Raw genomic sequence first — 25,325 nt, 5'->3', positions numbered from 1 at the left:
TGCCTGCCAACGTGTCTTAGTTCATGGTACTCTTCCTGTATGATGCTTTCGGGGAGCAATTCTTGCCAGGGCGCCAACACAAAAACGTGAGGCTCGCGGGATCCTCTCGCCCGTTATCTGAAACCCGTCCTATAATTGCACCCTTATTCGGTTACCCACTTTAGCTGCTTCTTTGTATACGAGTGCGCCTTGTGGGTCGTCGCAACTTCCGCAACGCCTTGCCAGCCGTGCGTTCCAATAATTGCACTGTCGATCAATAGAAGCTCAACTCACATGATTCTCTCAGTGGGGAAGCGATGATGGGCGTCTTGTAGTCGCGTTGGTGTCGAAGAGAAGCCTATGAATGGCATCGACTGGTAGGTTCGTTCTTCGATGTACACTTGCTGTTGACATCTGTCAAATCGAAAATATACGATATGATACTCCTATCACCTGAAATAAATGCGAAGACAGTGCTCAGACATTGCTGACGGCCTTGTTTGGTGACAAACCATCAATGTTACGTCTGCGCCGAACTCCCGCCGCACACCCTGATGTGTTTGAAAGGGGATGATCCTGTCCTATAAAAACGATCGTTGCTTGGAGATTGAGGCAAGTCGAAATGGCCCTCTTTCGCTGGCTTGTCGTGACTCTGGTCACGATACTGTTTACCCCCGTACGTCCACCGACGCTTTTCTTGTTAACACATCCCTCCACTGAACATCATTACTGCAGCGGCCAATCTTTTGCGCGCCCAACCAAGGGCATGACTCTTTGAAACCTCCCTCTGATCGCCACCGCCGCGCTGCAGCAGTCTCCCCCGTTACGGCCGGCCTCCCTGGATCATGGCACTACGGCGGTTGCTTCGTGTGGGTGACCTCTCCCTGCTTCCTTGTCTATCGATGGCAGCTGATCATCTTATCAGTGATAACGCCCATGGGCGTATATTCAGCTTCGCAGCTCCGGCAGACCCGAATCTGACGGTCGAAGGCTGCATCAACGTGTGCTCCGGCATGGGCATGACCGTGGCTGGCATGGAGTTCTCGCAGGAGTGCTGTGCGTTCTCCCTCGTGTCCCTCAAAGTCTATGATCTGATCCGTAGACCTTCCTGGTAGACTGTGGCAATACGCTGATCAACGGTGCCACTCAGGGCGACGAAGCTAGCTGTAACATGGCATGCGGAGGCAACCCGACGTATGTGTACCCAATCATCTGCTCAATTCTTATTCACACTCACCTTTGTGTCGAATTATCAGCGAGGCATGTGGTGGCCCAAACAGACTGTCGGTGTATACGAGCGGGGGCAACGTACCCATCCTGCCTATCCCTGTCGTAAAGGATACTGGGCTTCCGGGCCAGTGGAGGTCTGTTGGTTGCTTGCAGTAGGTTCCCCGCTCTACGTCCCGTATCCACTCCTCCACGTTCGTTTCCAGAGAGCCAGGCGCCCAGCGCGTTTTCCCCTACCAGATCATCATGCAGAACAACCTGACAGTCGATGCGTGCCTGAACCAATGTGCTGCATTCGGCTACCCCGCAGCGGGCATGGAATTTGGCGACGAATGCTGTGCGTGGGCCCGTGTCACTACCAGTATTTCATCTTTGCTTATTGACGTGGAGATTGCGGGGACGTCGCCAACGAGGCTGCGAACGGCGGCGCTCCGGCGCCTGCGGCCGACTGCAGTTTCCCGTGTTCGGGGGACCCGATCCATCTGTGCGGCGGCGCCCAGCGATTGCAGCTTTACCACTGGGACGGAAACATCGACGTGTGGAACACCCCAGCCAACACTGGGCGGTACGAGGTGAGCTTTGCGTTTTCAACATGGGATCTGATTTTCGAGCCTTTCTCTAGTTTTTCGGTGAGTGGTCATCGCGTCGAGCTTTGGGAGGCAGCTGACGGCGTGATGCGGCAGTTCCTGGGTGTGTATCTCGTACGCGGTGACGAATCTCCTGTTCCTCATCGTCGTTGATTTTTCAGAGTCGTAGTCCCTCTCATCGCAACGGTGGGCATCAACAACAAGGTAACCTTCCTCGAGAAGGGCGGCACCAGGTACGCCAACCTCCTCCCATACCTTCTTGCTACTAACACCAGGTCAGCGAGTTCCCCAACTCCACCGGGGCGTACGAGCTCGACCTCTCGCTCGCAAACGACTTCTCGCGCGCGTGGCGCGAGATGCACGTCAAGAGCGACGTCTTCTGCTCGGGCAGCATCATCCTGCCCGACAAAGCGGGGCGGCAGATCAACGTCGGCGGGTGGTCGCTGGACTCGACGTTCGGGATCCGGCTGTACACCCCGAGCGGGTCGGACGGGGTGCAGGGGACGACGGACTGGGAGGAGGGCTTCCCGGCGGTGGCGCTCCAGGTGCGTGTGTTCGTGGCGGCCCGCGTGTTCGTACTTGCTGTGTGCTGATTGTGCTGATTGTGCGTGCGTACAGCGGGGGAGGTGGTACCCCACCGCCGCGATGCTGGCGAACGGGTCGATCCTGGTGATAGGCGGGGAAACGGGGAGCAACGCGTCGCCCCAGCCGAACCTGGAACTCCTGCCACGGCAGGGCGGGGTAATCGAGCTCGACTGGCTGCAAAGAACCGACCCGAACAACTTGTACCCATTCGTCTTCGTTCTCCCCAGCGGCAATCTCTTCGTCGGTGCGTACTGCTTGTTTCGAACGCCCTGCGAGAAAAGAAGGTGCTGACGGACAGTAACTTTGTCAATACTTTATTAGGTTATTATAACGAGGCACGTATCTTGGAGCCTGGAGGCTTCCAGACTATCAGGGAACTCCCCAATATCCCCGCGTCTGTGAATAACTGTGAGTGCTGTAAGACGGCGGAATAAAGTCGATCTCTGACTTCCTTTTGCGAAGTCCTTGGTGGGCGCACGTATCCACTCGAAGGCGCAGCGGTCCTGTTTCCACAGCACGCGCCGTACAACGAGCCACTGCGGATCCTCATCTGCGGCGGATCCAATCCCGGGGCCGGCCAGGCCATCGACAATTGCGTATCCATCGCGCCAGAGGACCCAAATCCGACCTGGACGCTGGAGAGGATGGTAAATGAAGTCCTCAAACGACGCACCAGCGAGCTAACATTCACATTTATATTCACGTTCAATATAGCCTTCCCGCCGTGTCATGCCGTGCATCGTAAGCAACAATACAACAGCCACTCCGTCCATTGCTAACATATGCTCACATATGCATATGCATACGCATATATTGATTGCAATCGACAGGCCCCCCTTCCTGACGGGACATTCCTGATCGTGAACGGCGCGCACCAGGGCGTCGCCGGCTTCGGGCTCGCCACCGACCCGAACTTCAGCGCACTGCTGTACGACCCCGCGAAGCCCGTGCACCAGCGAATATCGATCCTGGGCAACACCATCGTGCCGCGCCTCTACCACTCGGAGGCCGTGCTCCTCCCCGACGGCCGTGTCCTCATCTCGGGCTCCGACCCGCAGACGCCGGGGTTCCCCGAGGAGTTCCGCATCGAGGTAAGTACTTGGACTACTATCACTTGGGTTGATATTGGCGGGGGGCTGACTGAGGATATGTATATGTATGGTGGCGATGGCGAGTAGGTGTATATTCCGCCGTACCTGACACAGGGATTCAGACAGCCCGAGTTCACGATCACGAATAAGGACTGGGCGTACGGGAGCCAGGCGACTATCACCGTGACTCTGTTCCAGGGCAACACGGGCACCATGCGCGTATCGCTCGTAGCTGGCAAGTCGCTCTCCTCCCCATCCCCATCTCAGCTACTCACCCACTCACTCGTCTACGTAGCTGTGTCGAGCACGCACGGAAACGCCATGGGCTCGCGCACGATATTCCCGGCGTTCAGCTGCGCGGGCAATACGTGCACCATCACCGCGCCGCCGAACGCGAACATCAGCCCGCCGGGGTGGCACCAGCTCTTCGTGCTCGACGGGCCGACGCCGTCGCACTCGCAGTGGGTGCGCATCGGCGGGGACCCCGCGCGGCTGGGCGACTGGCCGCAGGGTCCGGGGTTCCACCCACCTGGCGTGTGAGGTTTGGAGTTTAGGACTGTGTGTATGTGTTGCCGTGTGGATATCTGCTTCCTTCCTAGACATTTTGCGCATTCTTGGACTGTGGGTGTGGATGTTGAGTGAACGAACTGACTCTTATAAGCACGCTCGTTTCGTAGGACTGTCCGGACGATCGTTATTTTTTGATATATATGATATGATAATGTCTGTTTTTCCGTTAATGGTTCGTCGAGGAAGTGTTCGGTGGAGGCGAATCATGTGTGCCAGCTGACGCAAGAGTTTTTCGAGGCTCGGAGTCGCTGTGACGGTGGAGAGAAAGCCAAGTTTATTTGGCTTGACGGCCTTGACCAAACAGCGTCGGGAATCAGAAGCGCCCAAACGCAAGACTTGTCCTCGTGTCGATACTCGACGCGGTCGACGAAATTGCTGTGCCCAATATATATATATATATGCCGGACACCATCAATCTTCCCCGCTCTGCCTCTCGATTCTCTCGATTCTCGCGCCTCGCCTGTGATGCATTTATGAATGGTACCGCAAGCATGATCTGAGTCACTGACACGGATGAAGGATGGAGGATGGAGGGTTTTTTTTTCCATTTCACTTCTGGCGACTGGTGAGAAGGTGCTGATATCTAATAGTTGGAGAACTCGGAACTCAGAACGCGGTCAAACAAGCGGCGGTCGGAACTGAGCATCGGGATGCTCGAAAACGCGGCATTGCGCATTTCGGCACATGCGAACGTATTACGCGTTCGTACGCTACAGATTTGCATGGTAAGTAATGTTTTTTCCTTTCTCCGACTTCCGTACTACCCCCACGTACATACGATTTCCCTGATTAGTATATGTTTTCCATGCTCGTACTCCGTGATCTCATTGAGTAGGTCGTACAGAACCTTGGCTCTCGACTACGATATTGCGCGCAATTGGAGATAGCGAGTATGAGGGATTATAAGAAAAGATCGTTTGGCGTCAAAACCTCCCACTGCCTAAATCCTTTCCGATCAAATGGCCAGCTGCATAAATGACGGACACATGCGGAATTCCACACCGTGAAGGGGATACGCCTCGCCTTTCACCATCGTGAAATAACCCCTTGCATGGAGAAAGAGGCGTTCTAATTCAGTGGTAGTATCGTGTTGAGAATTGGCGGCGCTCGATCGATGGAGGTTTTCGGTCACATGTGCGGCATATTGAAGCGTCCAGACGGCCGGCGACAATGGGCTCCTTCTTACTTGCCACTGATTAGCCACTGAGCCCACTTGGACAAACCATCGCACGCATCTTGAAAAAGATCCATTGTGTCGGCACTGTGGCATTTTAGGTGAGTATAATTATCATGCCTACTCCTCCTCGTTCTCCCAACTCAACATGTCCGACCATACGGTCCGTCTCAAGAGCACCATAGTCCAACCGACAAAACCACCTCCCGTCAATAGGAAGGAAATGTCTGCGTTGCACCTCCCACCCGACTCTCTCATTCCGAACACTGAGTTCTGTCGAACTTGGCTCAACATGCACGACGCAATCAAACAACTCGTCCTCGATGAGAAGTTAACAAAACTCGCCGAGGCTGTCCATAAAAGCAAAGAAACTTGCTACGAGAAGGTAGAAGCCCTGCTCAACTACGCTAGTGGTTTGATTCACAGTCAGTCGTCTTACTACTCGTTTGTCCCACTGCTGAGTCCGTTTATATGTCCTAGATGAGCTTTGCCCCTCCTCGGAATTCATCGTGTTTGTGGACAACCACTCATTCGTCCCGACGTACCATCCGAACGAAATTAAGGCTGGTGCTCCAGACTCTGTCGGCGTACTCGAGAGCGTCCTCAAGAAACTTCAGCAGGACGAGCGCAATCGAATCCCCTGGCATCTTGTCTTGACAGCGGTCGAGGAGAAGACAGCTGTCGACGCGAAGGTTGGTCCGGCACAGTGCGGCGCCTATCTTGGATACGCCAATCAGGCCCGGCCCGACATGGTGGGCATGTACGGCCTCTCCGTGTCGCCTCGAAGTTTCCAGATCCAGTACAGCTGCCCCGCTGGACTTGCTACGTCGGAAGAGTTCAACTGGACTGCACAACTCGGTGGCATTTTGGCGTATATCTGCACGCTGTACCTTCCCCGCACCGACTTCACGCCCAGAGATACTACTGTCTCACTCGCTACTGGTCGTGATATACTTGGGCCTCCCCTCTGGGACATAGACGTCGGGGACACTGTTTATCGCAATTGCAAGGTCCAATTCGTTGGGGAACCATGGACAAGGATGACATGGGTCGCTGAAGCTGAAACCGACGACGAGGAAGGCCCTACAGTGATCAAAGACTCGTATTGCGACGTGCGGACGCGCTTCAAGGAAGGGGATATGTACCAGATTCTTCACGCGGAAGGCGCTGCACCTGGATTTGCCGCTGTCGATCGCAAATACGAAGTCAAGTATAAAGATACCCCCATCACAGTCTCTATGAAGGAATGCACGAGGATCAAGACGAGGTTGATCATGAAGACCAGTGGGTTACCTTTGTCGAAATGCAAGAACATCGTCGATTTCTTCAAAGGAATGTACGACATTCTCGAAGGTAAGTACCTCAGTCAGCTTTCTATGGTCTTTTTACTGAAAAACGTCACTTAGCCCACCGTTGGATGTTTACAGAACGCAAGTTGCTTCATCGTGACATCAGTCATGGCAACATCATCATCGAAGCTGAGGATGCTGGGGCAATAGAAAAGTTCAGGGGTACGAAGCCACCGGTATTCATCAACATGATTCTACATGGGTTGGTCGCTTTTATTCAATCACTCATATTGCCTGACATGTCATATATAGCACACCGGAACCAATGGCTCGATTACTCGACATGGACAACTGCGCCAACCTCGATAAAAGCAAGTTGAAGCCAGAGGAGGAGGAGGAGGACAGTGATAAGCCTCTGCGATATCGTACCGTGAGTCGACTCCTCCATCGTTGCGATTGCTTATTCACACCCTTGTAGGGTACACCGAAGTTCATAGCTCGATCCGTGGCGGCCGGACAAATCCGAAATGTCCCCAGTGAAATGACGCCTATGCCCGGATTGCAGTCGGAAATAGAGGCGACTTACAAAAATGTTCATCACGGCGACGCTTCCAAACTCAGAACATTCTCTGACATCAACGGGACTACACATGGCGGCCATCTTTCACTCGAGCGGAAAAAGGGCTACAAAACAAATCCTAGCCTGCAGGTTGCCGATTTTGAACATCAACCATTCCACGATGCGGAGTCCGTATATTGGTGCATTGTCGTGTTCGTCTTGCTTGCAAAACCGCTGAATAACGACGTGGACGTCAATCCGGAGCGATTGACCAACACCTGGTCATGTATTGCGGAACATGAGGTCGGCGCAATGGACAAGAGGTCCACTATAATCAACGAGAATGAATGGGCCAAGTGGCTTCACAAAGATCTTCTCTTCATCACGGCGCTCATGGACGACTTAACCTGTCAAATCCAACCTGAATGGGCGCTTCTGTACCCCACTCCTGACCCACTCCATCTTCACGAGGCAATGCAACGCTTGATTCTCCAACACGTCTATGATTGGGAAAGGAACAACATAAACGTCGAGCTCGACACCGTTCACTCCCGAACTTTCAACCCCGTTGAGCGGAAACTGATGGCACCTGTGAACAAACACCCCCTCATCGGCCAAGTCATCACCTCAAGCACCCTGGGAAAGCGAGGCTCCAACGCCGTCGCTGGACGTGCGCAGTCAGGTTCAAAGCGTAAATTCTCCTTTTTCATATCCCCCGTGTCAACTACTCACGCGTCACATTATAGGATTGCGCAAGACGGGCGACGACGAACCTCTAGGTGCGGACTTGGCTGAGTTACAACAAGCCTGGGTTGACTCGCAGTCTGTGCCTGTGGCCGCTGAGCTTTTGGAATACGGGTCTGAGGATGAGGACGAAAATGCCTCGGAGTAATTCAGCCGTCGCCCATACCAGCCGGTGCAGGTGTTCTATCTATTTCCCATTTCCACGACACGCATATCTCATCGTTGATCATGTATTTGTATCCCCCTTTTCTGAGTCTTGTTGCCTTTCACAACGCTGTATCATTTCCTCAATCGTACACAGGCTGTCGCAACGTACATTGCTATCACGGAATACAATATATTTATTGTCCTTTTGAACGAAGAGAAGTGAGGTACTGGCTTCAACGTTGGTCACGACCAAACAACGTCGGGATATGGGAGCGTTGACAAGGCGCTGGATCTGTCTTTATTCAGCTGATAGACAGACGTTAATAAAGTGTATCGAGGAGGGGGACCGAGGGTATAGCAATATAGGGTGCATTGCATACGTACCTGGGAGAGCGGGGACACTCCTGGTTGGCACCATCCCGACATACTATGCGCCTGAAATTTGGCCTAGGACTGGTCATTCCCAAGCGATCAGCGGAAATGTATGCTGTGCCTTTCCATGATGTGGCATACCATGTCAATGAGACCATTCGCCTCAAGGTAGGATTCCTCGATATCGCCCCGACGAGCGGGGATACTTATCCTAAGCTTTCTTCCTCAACATCAACAGACACGGTGTCCGTCATCAGCTGCGACCGCACTCCTTCTTAGGTATTATCTTACTTACTCGCACATGCGGACATTGCATGTTTATTTACCTATACCTACAGTATATATAGTACCTACATACCTACCTATGAAACAAGAAGCAAGTTCCCTTCCCCCAGTTGCGTTGCGAAAGCGAGTCCATGCAGTTGCACACGGCACTGCTTGGTACGTCCCCCGTCCTCCGTTCCGTTCGTCACGTGGCGTTCGGTTTCACTTCATTCCTTCTTACTTCGCTTTTGGCGGGAACACACCATTCCCTGTCCTCACTCACACACTCGCAAATTCCTCTTCGCGCCTACAAAGTTATCAGAGGCGTTTGTCCCTCGAAGGAGGGCTCGACTGGCAAATTTGCACTGCGCTGGAATTGTGAGTACCTCAACAACCTCAACAAAGGATAACGCATTGGCTAGTCAACGCCCGATACAGCAACACCCCGAGCCGTAGGCTCATCAAATGTGACTGCGTCTCGGGCGGCTGGCCGCATAACTTCTTCGAGCATCGCTTCGACACACCCCTGTCCCGACTACGTGAATAGAAGACGTCTTGGCCTTCGCATCTCCGTAAAAACGGAACGATATCAGATGGAAACGGGCGAAAAGGCTGGACAAAAGAGCCCGTTGTGGGGACATAAGCCATCGTGTTTTGGGCCGCACGGGGGATCAGGAGAACCGTACTGGCGAATTATACACGTTGGAGGAGCCGACCGACACGATGCTCAATGCTTTTATGTGAGGGACTCTGGGTGTCCGTTCAATGACCGATCGCACTGCGTAATTTACTACGCAGACAGGGCGATGGAACTCTCACTACAATGTCCAGTAGAAAGGCCTGCGATGCAGGTACCCCTACGTGTAATGCCCAGAGTCCAGACGCGGTGGCAGCTCATTCGCGATCCACTAATCGGACACCCGTCCTGGTTGACCCGCCCTCGCCTCGGCCGTTGCCTGATTCTCATTTCTTTTGCAAGCAGGTCATCAATATTGGGATATACATTACATCAGGATACAACTTCGGCGAATACACAGAGCTCAAGGTCCCGAACCCTTGTCAGTGGTTGTGAAATTCGGCTCGGGAGCTACGGCTACGAAATAGTTCTGTGCTACGCCTCAGCTTGCTGTCTAGGTGGCTTCAAAAGGTAGGACCACCCACCCCGTTTGGCCCTCCTTTGAAAACAAAACTAAGAGTCGAACTTTCGTAGATCATTGGGCCGGCTCGCGTGTTGAATTCATCTTCCATGACGAATTTCCGTTCATCCCACTGAAATCTCACCTGTATAGCAGATGATATGTATAGTATGGTTGATTATATCGCCTGTATTGACCACTATCTCGTTATGTCTTGGGCGTCCGTGAACTCCCAAATAAGCAGTTTGGACTCGACTCTGAGGGGAGTAGAGTGTGTGGCGATGACTATGACTCGACACGACATTTGCTCAATGTGGCAGTAGCACAATGGGTGAGCATATAGACCAACAATAGAGGAACAGATTGTCGCAGCTTCGTACCCTGTTATGAGTTGCTCAGGTCTAGCTGCGGAGACATTGGTGCCTTGCGAAGGCCAACACTACTTACCATTATAGGTAAGTGGCCAATACTTCACGTGACTCGACGCCACACATCGTTCAACCTTCACGACTCCCTGGTTTATTCTCATTGTTCTACAACTAGCCACACTGGAAAGACCCACGAAATAGCAGCATATAAGTAAGAGGCTCTTCTCAGAGTCATATCTTCCAACAAGATACTAACCATGTCCACAAATCCAGCCAATCCTTCCTCCGACGAAAGTGCAACGGGAGACCCAGAGACTTCAGGACCTCCTTTGTCTACCGACGGCGATAACACCGGGGAACAGAAATCTCAACCAGCACCAGATATTGACCTCGAAATCAAACACACCCCACAACAGGCATATCGCAAACTACTACTCACACTCGATGAGCCCTGTCGACATCGGCAGACTGCGCAGCGCGCTTGTCCAGGAGACTCGTGGGCAATACATAGGCGGTGTCGACCCCCATACGTTCGTTGAAAGCTTCATGAAATGGAATCCCGATATCGATACTTCATTCAAGGCCGAGAAACCCTCCGAGGCGCGACTGAGGCGTTTGATTGGCATGGCCGGTAAGCCTGGGAGCGCGATGAACGAGGACTGGGTGAGTTCCAGGACACCACAATATCATTCATTTACTAACACACCTACCATAGCAAGGTGCCTTCTCTGGCTGGCCACTTGTTTGCGGACGGAAGGGAATCCAGCGCCTCGACTTTGAGGACACTCATAGCTGCCGCGACGCAGAGAGCCAGCTTGGACCTGACAGCTGTAACTACCTCAGGAACAAGCCAATCGTCCCACGACTCGCTCGGCGGAAGATAGACTTTGCTAACATTCAAAGCTTTACTGAGCACAAAGCGGATGCTAAAATGGACGCGTTCGTCGATGCTGGCGGTGAAGAATACGATGGAGAGGCCTACTATGTCATGGCGGGCTATTCGAAGCGTCAAGAGAGCGTAGAAGAGGACGAGAAGGAGGACGAAGACGCGGGAATGGCCGCGACGGAGGACGCGTATATCGCTGAACCTTCAGCAGCAGACGTCGATACAGAGGGGGCAGAGGCTCACCCCAAGGTGACGGATGACACGAAACCAACGCCTGGTGAAAAATATCCTTTTGAAAACGACACGAAGCAAGGTCGAAGCACCCGAGGACAAATCGCAAGCTACGCCGGGGTGACGATGGCGATGCAGTTTAGGTCCCATTTATTCAGCGTTCTCGTGTGCGGTAGATATGCTCGTTTCATTCGCTGGGATCGTTCCTGCGCCATTGTTACTCGCCGCTTCGACTATACCACACACCCGCTCATCTTATTCGACTTCTACAAACGCTTTGCGCAACTTACCGATGTCCAGCGCGGGCTCTACCCAAACCTCCGCGAACTCAGCAGGCCAGCTGGAATGGAAGCGTTGGAAATGATTCGAAAATACGCAACGTCATACTTTACTGGCGAGCACGCTGACTTTTACAAGAAAGAATCCGATCCCAAGCAGCTCCCGCTGCTATCCTTGGTCTTCGGGGATGATACCTATGTCGTTCCAGCACCCTGTTTCAATGGCAGAATGTACTCTCCGTTCGGTCGATGCACGCGCAATCGGGCGGTAGTTCTTCTGAAGGGAAGGAACAGTGCGAGGGTGGCGGAGGATGGGACATACGGAAGGGATGGACAAATCCTGTATTTCAAAGAGTACTGGCGCGAAGAATCCGCCTTCACGAAGAAAGAGTCGGAGGTCTACAGGATGCTAGAGGCTGCTAAAGTCACCTTTGTTGCCGAAATGCATGCCGGTGGAGATTTCATGGTGGGCGACGACACGGACGCAAAGGCGATCGCCACCATCGGCCATGAATGGAAGTTGAGACCGTGGGTGCAGAAACATAGCAAGCTCAGAATCAGACGCTTGACGGCTCACTTCATCGTGCTCTCGACCCTCGGCCGCGAGCTCGCAACGTTCAGGACAGCTCGGCAGTTGGTGACCTGCATCGCCGATGCCATGGATGGTACGTACTCCATTTCGACGTCGCGACCACAGACTGAGCCCTCGACTAGCTCATCAGCAAGCTTATAAACTAGGGATCCTTCATCGCGATGTCAGTGCGGGAAACATCCTCATGACGCTGGAACCCAAGAATCGCCGCGGTTTTCTTATCGACTGGGATCACTGTATCTTCTTGAACGAGGCCCTTAAAGAACGTACAGATACCAGGGTCCATCGCACAGTGAGTGACAAATGTCGTCCTTGTCGCTCGAACTCAGTGTCGCGTAGGGTACGTGGCAGTTTATGTCTGCATATTTGACGCAGAACCCTGAAAGCGCGTCGCATACGGTCGTCGACGATCGCGAATCGGCGCTGCATGTGCTGACATCCATGGCCTTGAAGCATCTCAGGCATAACGTCGGAAACCAACAACGGCTAAGAGGTCTTTTGGCTGTGTTTGACTCCTATGTGCCTAAGGACGGGAAGCCAGACGTAGGCACTGATGACAAACGTTCGATGCTTTGCGCGGGTGGTCCTGCGGTGCAGTTCGCCATTCCCGCAATTAAGATCCTCATAAGAATTCTTGCCAAATTCTTTTCCCCGCGCTATACCCATAAGTACGACTGGACAGCCGAGGAACTCCAGCTCATGTCACCTGAGGCCTTGGCCGAGTACGAGAAGGAGAAGGACGAACATCGCCAAAAGCTCGCGAAATTACTCGATCCCCCTCCGGATTTTGTGTACGAGACGATGCGCAGCTGGGCAGCGAAAATGCCTGAACCGCCCGACAACATCACTCAGTGGGTCGACAATCTGAAAGGACATGGGGGATTGCTGGACCACACTGGTGATCAGCTAGTAAGTGGGAGGGAGAAGATGTCCTTGAGATGGGATGGACTAGTATCTTATACAACGGGCAATACGGGCCCTTCCACCTCATCTGACTAGTTTCCATACCACACCCGCATATCCAATTGCATTATGTACTAGCGCCGCTGACGAATGATCTACCGATCAAGTGATTTGCGCAACGATCGCGCGCTGCTCACTTGCACCTCTGGACGGCGTCTGCAATATCGTCTTCTGCCGACGCCCACCACGGCTGCCACTGACAATGGGGGACGGGTACCTTAAGCTTGTGGTCCGAATTCCTATAATATCGATAGAACAGGAGCCCGCCCACCACCCCGACGTCGACGAGCGCGAGGCTCTGCACGACTTCGAAGAGCCGACGGACGGGGTGGTCTGGTTCGCGGGGCATGGACACGCTTTGGAAGCGTATGTACGTAATGTTGCTCCTCGACAGCGCGCGCCAGCTTTCGTTCATGTCGCTCTGTAAATCCAATATGCCACTCAGCGCACGAGCACAGTCTTGAGAACGAGGACAAATGGTTACCGGAGGCATCTGCACGCGAATATGCCGCAGATTCGGGGGCAGTGATACCCACGACGGGGCGCCCGTGAAGTAGATCCGGTTCACCGACAGGGCGTGTACGGGGGAAAGGCCGCTTCGATGTCGTACAGGGATGCAGGGGACACAGCGATAAGGTCTGGGATGTCGAGATCCAGTAGCGACGTCCTCCCCCCGAACTGTTGCAGGACAGCTAGCGGCACGCCGATTGAACGTAGATGGGGAACTGCGTTGCTGGGCATGGTGGGGTGCGAGTGGTCCTTAGTGTCGCGGCCCAATTGGCCTACGTGGATGATTTGGAGCGCGGTGTTGCGCTCAAGGAAGTCGACAAAGCGCTGCGAATAGAACGTGCTTTGCAGCTCAAGATGCCTGAGCTGCGCGATCAATGGGACGAGTCACAGTATTGTATCTCCTAGTCGTGCAAACAACGAGGCAGGTGTACAACAAATCGATATTCGCAAGAATTCACTGATGTGTCATGCTTTCAGCAGCATATTTCGCCACCTGTTGATAAAGGATCGTGGTGGGCCCAAAGACTTTCTCATGACAAATCCAGAAATAATTCAAGTTCTATATCGTTAGGAAGCCCCGATACAAGCAAAGTGAGGTCAGAGGAGGGAAACGACAAGGACGAGCCCCGCGATATCGCACTGTGAGTCGGCTTCCTGACCCTTGCAACCGTTTATTCACGGTCCTTGCAGGGTACCCCGAAGTTCATTGCACGATCGGTTGCGCGGACAAATTCTCAGCGATGCGTATTCGGAACCACGTCGGCGATAACTTCGTCCAGGGGCGGAGCGTAATATATTTCCTGGTGTTTGATCGCTCATTCCATGGGACCATGTTTCTCCGTCAAGGATAGGTAGTTTTTAGGCAGCGTCTCCACCCAGTCGCCGAAGTAGATAATGCGATCGTAGCTCCAGCTGGTGATGATCGAAGGGTGAGCACGTTTGATCTTGCTGATTATGTATGAGTACCCGATGATAAAGAGGAGGCCGTGCGTCACGACGAGAGCGATCGCGTCTTCCAGAGTGGCGGCGTTGAAAACATAGGTAATTGAGTTCATTCGGGAGCTTGCCTAGATGTCCTCGAGCGGTCCTCAAAAGCGCGTCACACTTTGGCATCTCGTAGCTGTGCATAAAATGGGTGCTATTAGATGGGCCGCTCCGCCTGAACGCGTAGTATTGATGCCAAATCTCACCTGAAAACTACCTTGAACATGTCTTCGAGCTTTAGAAACTCGGTGCCAGTAAGTGCCATCATGTTCTATACGATTGTCTTCCTGCTGAACATTCCGTATTCCCGACACCGCGCGTTTATTGGTGCTTGTTGAAGTTTACGCTATGGTCGTATTAATCCGTCAAAGAGCTTCATACCGAGTCCGGTCTGAGGGACGTACAATCGGTGATATTCACCCATCCTGCGGGATTCAAAGAATGGATCGTGGTAGTAGGAAACATGGCCCCGTTAGCTGGATGTGGCGAGCAACTGGCGCGAGGGTGAAGCAATGTGACCGCGCTTTCGTGCAGGCAGAGAATGCCCTTCTGTGAACTTAGGCGTCTTCTCTGTATTTGGTCCAGACCTCTTTGCCAAATAACATCAGGGAGCACTCAGTTCCGTTCTTCGAATCAACGTCGGTGCGATTATCATGGCGTCCATGGTGAGGCTTATCTTTCCTCTGAGGCTTCTTCCTCTGACTCACATTCAAAGAACCTTACAGGGCAGAAAAGATCACGGCTATGACTACTCAACGAGCACAATTTCTGTTCGCGCTGTCGACAGCGCCTATGGACTATCTAGGGAACATAAACGGAAGACTAGCGACCCCCTACCTACTTGGAATCGAAAGAAGTATCGGTATCCTTCAACTATCAACCCAGCTCCCGGAGTCCTGTGAATGCGACGGAGGTCGGGACTACGATCAAAATATCGTCGCCGCGACGTAGGCGTGTGGATGTAATAGCCCCAACCATATGGTGGGCTCCTTCTTTGGTGCTCTGCGAGCCTAGCTGTTTCCGTGGCCTCCATGCCCGACACGCCCTATCCAGCATCCACCCCGCAGCATGAAGCCTTCGGTGGCGTAGGCCTTGAACGATCCACTTCTCTCTTGGGTCACGTTTGCGCCTCTATTACCTCAGTTTGCGCCTCTATTACCTCGGCTCCAGCGCTCGGAGCCGCAATGCAGCTTCCGTCATTACCAGCACCCTCGGGCATTGAAAAGAAACTTTTGGGTGCGGATCAGCCGCTATCGTATTGCCCACGAGGATCAACATATGCTGCGCGGGAGGTGAATGGATGATCGCCGACTCGCTTGGGTACGTCGTCCTTCCCTTCTCCGACTCTCAGTTCCTCCTCTGACGACCCCCTGGACTTCAATTCAAGAGGAGGCTAAGCGAGTTAACGGACACCTCATTGACAGGCTATTCCATCAGCCTATCAGTGTGGAAGCAGGATGTCCACTGCTCGTTGGTGTAGCGACCAATGGTCTATTCGCTCCCATGCCTTTCTACTTTGAAACTGACGTGAATACCCGTGGATTAGTTATCCCCGAGCCGACATAGCGGCGTCCCTCAATTCCCCATTGTTGTCCCTTCCTCCGACCTCGATCGCCATTCACCTTTTCCCGACTTCGCTCTTTTGTGCCTGCAGAGGCGTAGAGCCTCACGGTCATCGCATCAACAATCACACGGAACACAAGAGCTAAGTGAGAACTCACCAGAACGAGATAGATGTTCTTGTTGTTCATAAATGTGCCATACATCTACTCCACTAACGCGACCCCGAACAGGAGCCAGATAGGACATGCATGACATCCATCTCCCTCCACGCCGAAGTAGAATTGACTTGCGCTTGGGCATGCGAGGTCGTACGCGAAGGGGAGGGGGGCAAGGCGTTGTTAGCTCTTCAGGGCGTCGGCAGGGCTCCAAAGTCTGTGAGCTTAATGCTTTCGTCGAACTGAAGGACCGAGTTTCCGTTATAAATGAGATTGCGTAGGAATGATGGTAGACACGCACAGATTAGTATTTCGCGTGATTCGCACCCGGGGCGTATTCAGGTATGACAGGTAATTTGGGATTTGCAGTGGAGAGATTCGACGCCCTCTTGCGTATCGTGGGCTTGGGCGAAATGAGGAGGCTTTCCTGAGGAACACGGGGACATATACGAGCATCACGACGGGGTCCTCTTTCCAGGATGGATCCAAGTCCTTAGGACCTGCGTATGCTATCAATGTTGTCTTCGTTAGTTCAGGTGGTGCTATATCTGGTGAGGTATCCACTTTGACACGAGAGAAAGGGGGAGCAGGCAGACTAGGTACTTACTTTCTCTGACGATGATTTAGAGCTCCAGATCAGCACCCACCTGCTGGTGCACGGTTTTGGGAGAGTCGTGATCAGGGGTTGGTTCAGTTGCAGAAGACGTTCGCTATCTTGTCGTCGGGTATTTGAGCCCGGTTTCAAAATGGTTCACCGGTGAGTACGAATATCTGTTTGACCTCGTCTTTTTATGAATATTCTACATCTCCTTCCCTTGGTCCGCCTTTCACCGACCTCGTATTTCTCGCTCCTGTAGAGCTGAAGCGTCAAGGCCAATTCATCTACGCCTCAGAGGAATCTCGTTACGATAAATTATGGACAGGCAGTAGGCATCGGCGCAAGCTGCCTATTCGTGTTACTCACGGATGCCATCGTCGCTCGCTCTACAAGTGTATGGTTCTATGTTCAGATGATTAAAACTCCTGGGTGGTCTAATTCCTGGGTGGTTCAAACCTACCGGTTTCCTACCAATTTACCGCGTTCATCCCGAGGTATATATGTCTACTATCTAGCTGTCGTTGAGAAGGGGCGCCTGAGGTATCTTCATCATACAAACCGCCTCTCCTCGACTTCCTCGACAACATGGAAGAATGCTATGAAACAAAGGGTCGTAGTCCACGACGGGCTCGAATTTCACCCAGATAATATGCTGGTTTAGTGATTTAGAGGGATGTCTTCCGTTATGGTAGGTAGTAGTAAGTAATGTATCGAGAAATAGCGGAGCTCGAGATTTACGGTTACATGAGTGGAATATTGAGACGTTCAGACAATGGGCGCCTCCTCCTTACTTGCCACCAACGAGCCACCGAGTCCACTTGAACAACCATCCCACACAGCTCGAAAAAGGTCCATTGTGTCTCTACTGTGGCATTTTAAGTGAGTATAAGTATCATGGCTGCTCCTCCTCGTACTCCGAACTCAACATGTCTGACCACACAGTCCGTCTCAAGAGCACCCCAGTCAAACCGACGAAACCACCTCCCATCAATAGGAAGGAAATGTCTGCGTTTCACCTCCCACCCAATTCTCTCATTCCCAACACCGACTTCTGTCGAACTTGGCTCAATGTGCACGACGTGATTAAGGAACTCGTCCTCGATAAGAAGCTACAAAAACTTGCCAAGGCCGTCCGTAAAAGCAAAGTCACTTGCTACGAGAACGTAGAAATCCTGCTCAACTACGCGAGTGCTTTGATTCGCAGTCAGTCATTTTCCTACCCGTTTGTCGCTCTGCTAACTCCGTTTGTATGTTCTAGATAGGCTTTGCGACACCTCGGAAATCATCGTGTTTGTGGACAACCATTCATTCCTCCCGACAAACCACCCAAACAAAATCAAGGGTGGTGCTGCAGACGTTCTTGGCGTACTAGAGAGCGTCCTCAAGAAACTTCAGGAGGACGAGCGCAATCGAATCCCCTGGCATCTCATCTTGACGGCGGTCAAGGAGAAGACAGCTGTCGACGCGAAGGTTGGTCCGGCACAGTGCGGCGCCTATCTTGGATACGCCAATCAGGCACGCCCCGACATGGTGGGCATGTACGGCCTCTCCGTGTCGCCTCGGGGCTTCCAGATCCAGTACAGCTGCCCCGCTGGGCTTGCTACGTCAGAAGAGTTCAATTGGACTGCACAACTCGGCGGAGTTTTGGCGTATATCTGCACGCTGTATCTTCCCCGCACTGACTTCGCGCCGAGAGATACTACGATCTCGCTCGCTACTGGTCGTGACATCCTCGGGCCTCCCCTCTGGGACATCGATGTCGGCGACAAGATTTATCGCAACTGCAAGGTCCAATTCGTCGGGCAACCATGGACGAGAATGACATGGGTTGCGGAAGCTGAAGCTGACGACAAGGATGGCCCTACTGTGATCAAAGACTCGTACCGGGACGTGCGGACGCCCTTCAAGGAGGGGGATATGTACGAGATTCTTCACAAGGAAGGTTCTGCCCCCGGATTTGCCGCTATCGATCGCGAGTACGAAGTCAAGTACAAGGATACCCCCATCACTGTCTCAGTGAAGAAACTCACGAGGATTAAGACACGGTTGATCATGAAGACCAGTGGGTTACCTTTGACGAAATGCAGGAATATCGTCGATTTCTTCAAGGGAATGTACGACATCCTGGAAGGTGGGTATTTCGCTCACCTTCTTGTCTTGTTCTTTACTGACAATGCCGCTTAGCCCATCGTTGGATGGTTGCCGAACGCAAGCTGCTTCATCGTGACATCAGTCATGGCAACATCGTGGTCGAAGCTAAGGACGCTTGGAAGATTAAAAAGTTCGAGGGTAAGAAGCCACCGATATTCATCGACGAAGTCCTCCACGGGTCAGTCGGTCGCATTTCACCACTAATTTTTCCTGACGTATGATCTACAGCAAACATGCGCCACCTATGGCTCGATTACTCGACATGGACAACTGCGCCAACCTCGACAGAAGAAAAATGAAGTCGAAAGGGGGCAAAGGGGACGACGAGCCACTGCGATGTCGTACTGTGAGTCGGGATACGTCGTCGTCGCACTTTCCTATTGACGATCCTTCCAGGGGACACCGAAGTTTATTGCTCGATCTGTTGCGGCTGGAAGGATTCTCGACAATTTCAGCGTCATGCCTATGCCCAAGCTACAACCAGAAATCGCAGCGGCTTACGAGGAAGTTCACCGCAACGACTCTTCCAAGCTACGGGAATTATCTGACGCCAACGGATCTACGCACGGCAGCCGCATTTCATTCGATCGAGTAACACTTACTCAGAAGATTGTAGCCTCCAAGTTGCTGATTTTGAACATCAACCATTCCACGATGCAGAGTCTGTATATTGGTGTATCGCTGCCTTTGTCTTACTTGCGAAGCCACTGAATAACGACATCGACGAGGGCCAGAGACAGTTAAGCCAGATATGGGATTTTATGGCGGAACACGAGGTCGGGAACGCCGTCGACACGAGGTCCGCTCTGATCTCTGGCAACGACTGGGCTGAGTGGCTGCACAAAGATCTTTCCTTCATCAGCAAATTGATGACCGACCTTACCCGCCAAATTCGACCTGAATGGGCGCTGCTGGACCCCGCGCCTGAACCGCTCCATCTCCACGAAGCAATGCAACGTCTAATTCTGCAATACGTTCATGACTGGGAAAAGAACCACCTAAATGTCGAGCTTGACACCGTCTCATGCCGAACATTCACTCCCGTTGAGCGAAAACCGATGGCACCCAAGTCTAAACACCCCCTCATTGGTCAAATTATCACCTCGAGCACACTTGGTAAGCGAGACTCCAACTCCGCCGCTCCACTAGCGCAATCGGGGTCGAAGCGTAAGTTCTCATTCTACATCACGCCCTCCATCATCTGAGTTGCTCACGCGTCACATTTCAGGATTGCGCAAGACCGGCGACGATGAGCCTCTAGACGCGGAATTGGCTGAGCTACAACAGGCCTGGATTGACTCGCAGTCTACGCCTGTGGGCTCTGAGCCTTTGGAATACGCGGCTGAGGACGAGGACGAAGATACCTCAGAGTGATTTAACCGTCGCCCACAAGCACAGGTCATGGCGCTCTATCTATTTCTCATTTTCTCTACATGCATGCCTCCTCGTCGCCCATGTACTTGTATCCTCATCTACTGATCTTCTCCCAGATTCATTTCCTCACTCCTACACACACTGTCACGAAGTACGTTGTTATCACGCAATACATGATATTTATTGTCATTCTTCACGAAGAGAAGGGAGGCACTACTGCCTGACAACGTAGCGTATCTATGAATGGTTATTCCCTCCATAAACCCTCGACGGTCTTAGCCAAACAATAACCGTCGTGTCTATCCTCTCCTGCTGCACCCTCATTGGGGTTCTTGGGCGAGCGGCTGAGACGACATCCTTCTTTGAGGACACCACTCGAAAAGGTAGCGACCTCTATAGCCGGCGACTCCCCACGTGACCTCAATGTATATGTTTGCATTCTTTTTCTCACTGCATCCAAACGACGATACATCTGACAACACTCTCGAATAGTTCTGCGCTAACTTTCATGCAAGCGCACCCATCGGTCCCCTGTTGTCATAAGAGAGGCCTATTCTCGTAAGTGTTAGATTTCTGTCCAATTCTTTCTCCTCCCAGACGTCGAGGCGCGGGCTTGGGCGCAGATAATATTTCTTTCGATGTTAGATAATTGAGACCGAATGTACGTGCATTGGATTCATTAAACACTTTCGACAAGGGTATACCGCGACGCAGGTAGGTGACGGGGCAGACCGGCCAACCACACGAATGTATGTTTGAATTCTAGCACATATAGCTGAAGACACCGACTGGATTTTTTCCTCCCTCGATATAATCATAGCCGTCATCGAGCTCTATTTCGCTCTTTGGCAGCCTCTTGTAGTGTGTCCACCAGCCCTGAATCCGACTTCCTTGACGTGGTCCCAAGTCGTTAACTGTGTGATCTATTCGTGAATTTGCGCCTACGAAGCAGGAAATTTTTGACATCGCACAAAACCATTCACGACCAAGTTCCAGAATTCACACTGGAATCCAAGATCGACGACGCGAACCTTCTCCCTCGGAAGACGGTCGCCATCGCTCTATGGCGAGGTACTCCAGACACCCGCGCAGGAGGCGAGGAGCGCGGGGGCACTAAGTAGTGCACAATGTTGAGAGCGAGGAGCGTGAGTTTCGCGGAATAGGCACGAGCATCAGCTTCGAGACGGGGATTGTGTCGATGCCGATGTAGAAGGGTGTCCAATTGCGGAGATGCGGGAGGAGGCGATCGAGCGTCTCGCCAGTCGTGAAAGGGTTATTGATAGTATACTGGACACTTGAGGGGACTGCAGGTTGAAGACGAGCAGAAACCGCCCAAATACGAGACTGAATGAATACCGAATAGATACCGACGCCGGTAACGCTTGAGCACTTCTGGATACCTAGAGCGACGTCAGGAGCACCGAGGCTGGCAATTGGTTCATCTGGAGGATCCAGTGACCCAATATGCGCTCAGCATCCTACCTACGTGTCATCAATCAGTATCCAACCCCGTATAGACTTCGGGATCCTTCAACAATTTCCAGCATTTCGAACGAGGGACAATGGGAACACATATATTCCGCGCAGGGTAAAATCTACGAACCAATACACACTAGCCACCCCTCTGCGCCTTAAGCCTCAAGCCTTGAGAGCAGGCTTGCGAGCGTACCGGCTTCCGTGACGTATTCGCTCGCCGTACCTCCAAAACAAAAACGGCCTGACGGACGACTTAGCCAGACATAGATACCGGAAACGAAATGGTACTTACGCTGGGCACCCAATAACAATAGCTACAGCCGCCAAGATGGTATCGCCTTTCCCAAATCCCAATACTTTATACATCTGAGGAGCGAAGAGAGGGAATGCGAACCCTGCGACGGAGCGGAGGAACGTAACTGCCGCGAGGGCTGTAGACACACATGCGTGTGAGAGCGCAAAGAGGGCGTGCGTGGAGGGAGATGCGAAACATACCTGACGCGGCGTACAAACTGAACGTATCGACGACGTACACCTGGATGGACTGGAAATTGAGTATGATGCCGGCTCCAACGAGGGCAGTGCCCTGAATACGATGGTACGAGTGAGACGGAGAAAAACAGCAAGAAAGGCAACTTACGATATCAGGCACGATCCAATGAACGTGGTTCTGAGCCGACCAGCCGTTAATGAGGAGCCCGACCGGAAGCATGAGCGTGCCGGGGACCATGGAAGCTGTCCATTCAACGTTACATATAGGGATGCAAGATTGGGCGGTACGAGGTACGCACGAAGCCTGTACTCCGGTCTACCGTTGTCTCCGTTCTTTTTCTTCAGGTAGGCATAAATTCGGTCCATTACTCGGGCGTTGAATTGTGATGCGCCTGTTAAACCTACGCCAATGGCAATATAGTGCAGACCAGCAATCCCAGGCCGCTGGTGGTAAGCGCCCTCGAATATCAGAGGCATGGTGGTGAGGAATACTAGTATGGATCAGTGGAAAACTGCGAAAGGATTCGAGAGGGCGGCTTACGGTAGAACACTCCGTAGACAAACGCCATGTACACGCCGAAGACTTGAAGGATGGGCTCGTTGAAGAAAAGCATGAAGGGTCTGGTGAGCGACCGTGTCATGATTGCCTGCCACCTGTGCATCACATATGGGTTCAATATTAGTGGTAACAATGGAAGGGATATCAGGAGACGTACGATCTGTCGGCGCCATCGTATACTGTCCGTACTTCTTTGTAAGGCCCGTTTTCTAGGTCCATACTTTGGCGCATCTCCTTGGCTTTCTGTTCGAGTAGAACAGGCGCAAAAGCTACGAGGAATTAGCGAGCGATAGGCGTCATGCCGAATCGACTCACTTTCGCGTAGGAAGAATAGGCCTGAAATTTGGATAGCGACGCAAACGATGCTTGTGGACCAAAACTACGGCGAAGAAAGTCGATAATGCTTGTTATGAGAGGACGATGAAGAAACATACCACCCAACGCCATGTTGACTTCTCCGCTATCCACGCTCCTGCAACTGGACCGATGACAGGACCTAAGAGTGGGGCGAGGGAGTAGATGGCGATGGCTTTTCCGCGTTCATGGGTTCCCCATGTATCTGATATTACGCCACCTCCGATCTGAAGCAATGTAAATAACCTCCCATGAGGGAAGAAGAGGGAGTGAGAGGCGCACTGAAAGAGGTGCGCTACCTCCTAGTCCAGCTAGAAAGCGAAACGCGATAAGTTGTCCAGTGTTCTGGGCGAAGCCGCAACCGATGTTCCACGCTAGAGCCCAGTCAGGAGTGAAGACTGGGGGGGTGGTGAGCACTGACCAAGATAGAACAAGTTCGCGAGTTGAACGACTCGGGAACGCCCAAATATTTCACTGAGTGGGCCGAGGAACTGCCTTGAAGGGTTAACCAAGATGGGCTAGCGCGTAAACATCGAAACGCACTAGTGGTCCGATAGCTATGGCGCAAGCCGTTGATCCCAATGATTCTACAACCTAGAACGACATGAACGTACCATACGCGAGCACAAAGACCGATATCGTGAGTGCTGTGACAACACTGCTCGTTATTCCGAAATCTCTCGACATGTCATCCGCCGCTGGGGCTATCATGGATGAAGACACAGGACTGATGAAGGTGAATGATGAAACGACCAGGGTTGCCGCCCATTTCTTCCTGTATGACCAGCTACATTGGCGTTGAGAACGCTCGGCGCGCTTCCACTGGAGTACAGCTCGTGTGACTCACTTTTTCGGATTCTGTGGATCATCTGGGCCATCCCAATCTACTATCAGAACCCCCGACTTCGAGGAGCTCTCGACGTCCTCCTTTTCATTCGATTTCTCGTTGGTTGCTATCTTCTTATCATTACCGCCCGTGAGAGACGTTCTTCGGGAATCATCAACAGCTCGGTGTTCTGAGAACGCCGCAACTTGTGTAGTAGGCTTGGACATATGAAGATCGTGGCGGCCGTTATTCCTCCTCCGACACGAGAGAAATCGAGTTGCGGGGCAAGCTTAGATAGGCCCCGACGATATAAATATGTCTTCAGGACATGGTCGTCTGACTGGCACAACGTCCACGATAAGTGCAAGCGTCGGCTTCTCCGTGAAGACATCGGCAGCGACGGCACTTGAGTAAGCGGTTGCCAAAAGCATGCAGAATCTTCCCACGATTCTCATCTGGAGCGTTTCCCGCATGCTTCCTTCAAGTTCTGCGCTGCTGATTCCTCGTCGCTCCGATATTGATGAGTTCTATAAATTTAGAAGACACGAGAAGACGAGCGAGCGACTTGGCGTATTGAGGTAATTTCTATCATACGCCCTGTCAAAATGCGTTACCACGGTAAGCGAACGAACTGGTCCTGGAGTTATTTTTTCGTCAATCCGGGAAGTAAACTAATGGTTTACTGACGCAAGACCCATCTGTGACAGTTGTTGACAGCTATGAGCCTTCTCATAGACCTGACGATCCATATTCCAACAACTTCGAAGCATTGGTGTCGTTGCTTCTCTCATCGCTATATTGGACTCCGAAGACTGCTGTGGTACCGAGAGATCACGGTAGAAGGACCAGCCTCCTACGCCATGGTACTGCGGGCACTAGACATTACTTTGACGCAAATTTCGTGAAGAGAATCTATCCTCGCAATGGAATCAGCACCCGGTGAATGTCTGGCCGTCGCCAGCATGTCACCGTTGGCGACCATAAGATTCATATAATACGAAGCGCTAAGTCCTACCAGGTAACCAGATACCCAGATAATTGGAAATGCACGCCATATAGCGCGGGGTATCAGGAGAATCGCTGGGAGGGCTATGTCGGCGCAATGGTGGCCACTAAAATTCACTACATCTATCCTGTACCTTCTTTCGACTATTGGGCGCGTCTATATTCTTTTTCTTCACCACGCAGTCCCCATCCGGTATCCTTTCCTGTCGCGGTCTTGCCTCCTTTCACGACGTAGT

General features: G+C 52.4%; 5 protein-coding genes across 5 annotated transcripts; 4 read left to right on the top strand and 1 right to left on the bottom strand.

The window, feature by feature from the left end:
* Window positions 1-601: 601 nt before the first annotated feature.
* On the top strand, window positions 602-4,009 carry PC9H_004415 (uncharacterized protein; the record flags this gene model as incomplete). Its single annotated transcript, XM_036773999.1, has 16 exons — window positions 602-655; window positions 715-848; window positions 905-1,035; window positions 1,095-1,173; window positions 1,236-1,361; window positions 1,413-1,543; window positions 1,597-1,789; window positions 1,955-2,026; window positions 2,074-2,338; window positions 2,412-2,622; window positions 2,700-2,786; window positions 2,841-3,025; window positions 3,093-3,119; window positions 3,209-3,469; window positions 3,557-3,708; window positions 3,775-4,009. 16 exons carry the CDS (start codon window positions 602-604, stop codon window positions 4,007-4,009), a joined length of 2,343 nt encoding a protein of 780 aa, XP_036635472.1.
* A 1,352-nt stretch (window positions 4,010-5,361) lies between these two features.
* On the top strand, window positions 5,362-7,953 carry PC9H_004414 (uncharacterized protein; the record flags this gene model as incomplete). The annotated part of the gene is made up of 6 exons (XM_036773998.1): window positions 5,362-5,638; window positions 5,694-6,566; window positions 6,620-6,764; window positions 6,815-6,932; window positions 6,981-7,752; window positions 7,808-7,953. The coding sequence occupies 6 exons, from the start codon at window positions 5,362-5,364 to the stop codon at window positions 7,951-7,953; spliced, it is 2,331 nt and encodes a 776-aa protein (XP_036635471.1).
* A 2,396-nt stretch (window positions 7,954-10,349) lies between these two features.
* Window positions 10,350-13,957, top strand: PC9H_004413 (uncharacterized protein; the record flags this gene model as incomplete). The annotated part of the gene is made up of 7 exons (XM_036773997.1): window positions 10,350-10,423; window positions 10,509-10,755; window positions 10,808-12,152; window positions 12,202-12,371; window positions 12,419-12,988; window positions 13,302-13,412; window positions 13,760-13,957. The coding sequence occupies 7 exons, from the start codon at window positions 10,350-10,352 to the stop codon at window positions 13,955-13,957; spliced, it is 2,715 nt and encodes a 904-aa protein (XP_036635470.1).
* A 3,821-nt stretch (window positions 13,958-17,778) lies between these two features.
* Window positions 17,779-20,377, top strand: PC9H_004412 (uncharacterized protein; the record flags this gene model as incomplete). The annotated part of the gene is made up of 7 exons (XM_036773996.1): window positions 17,779-18,055; window positions 18,111-18,983; window positions 19,037-19,181; window positions 19,232-19,349; window positions 19,400-19,594; window positions 19,708-20,170; window positions 20,232-20,377. The coding sequence occupies 7 exons, from the start codon at window positions 17,779-17,781 to the stop codon at window positions 20,375-20,377; spliced, it is 2,217 nt and encodes a 738-aa protein (XP_036635469.1).
* Window positions 20,378-22,015: 1,638 nt separating this feature from the next.
* On the bottom strand, window positions 22,016-24,311 carry PC9H_004411 (uncharacterized protein; the record flags this gene model as incomplete). Its single annotated transcript, XM_036773995.1, has 13 exons — window positions 22,016-22,094; window positions 22,146-22,284; window positions 22,349-22,439; window positions 22,494-22,588; window positions 22,645-22,836; window positions 22,887-22,999; window positions 23,062-23,173; window positions 23,220-23,283; window positions 23,339-23,485; window positions 23,541-23,632; window positions 23,680-23,753; window positions 23,863-24,045; window positions 24,106-24,311. 13 exons carry the CDS (start codon window positions 24,309-24,311, stop codon window positions 22,016-22,018), a joined length of 1,587 nt encoding a protein of 528 aa, XP_036635468.1.
* Window positions 24,312-25,325: the final 1,014 nt, after the last annotated feature.

The sequence above is a fragment of the Pleurotus ostreatus genome (assembly GCF_014466165.1).
Source record: "Pleurotus ostreatus strain PC9 chromosome Unknown scaffold_2, whole genome shotgun sequence".
NCBI lineage: Eukaryota > Fungi > Basidiomycota > Agaricomycetes > Agaricales > Pleurotaceae > Pleurotus > Pleurotus ostreatus.
This window is presented reverse-complemented; position numbering and strand designations above follow the sequence as displayed.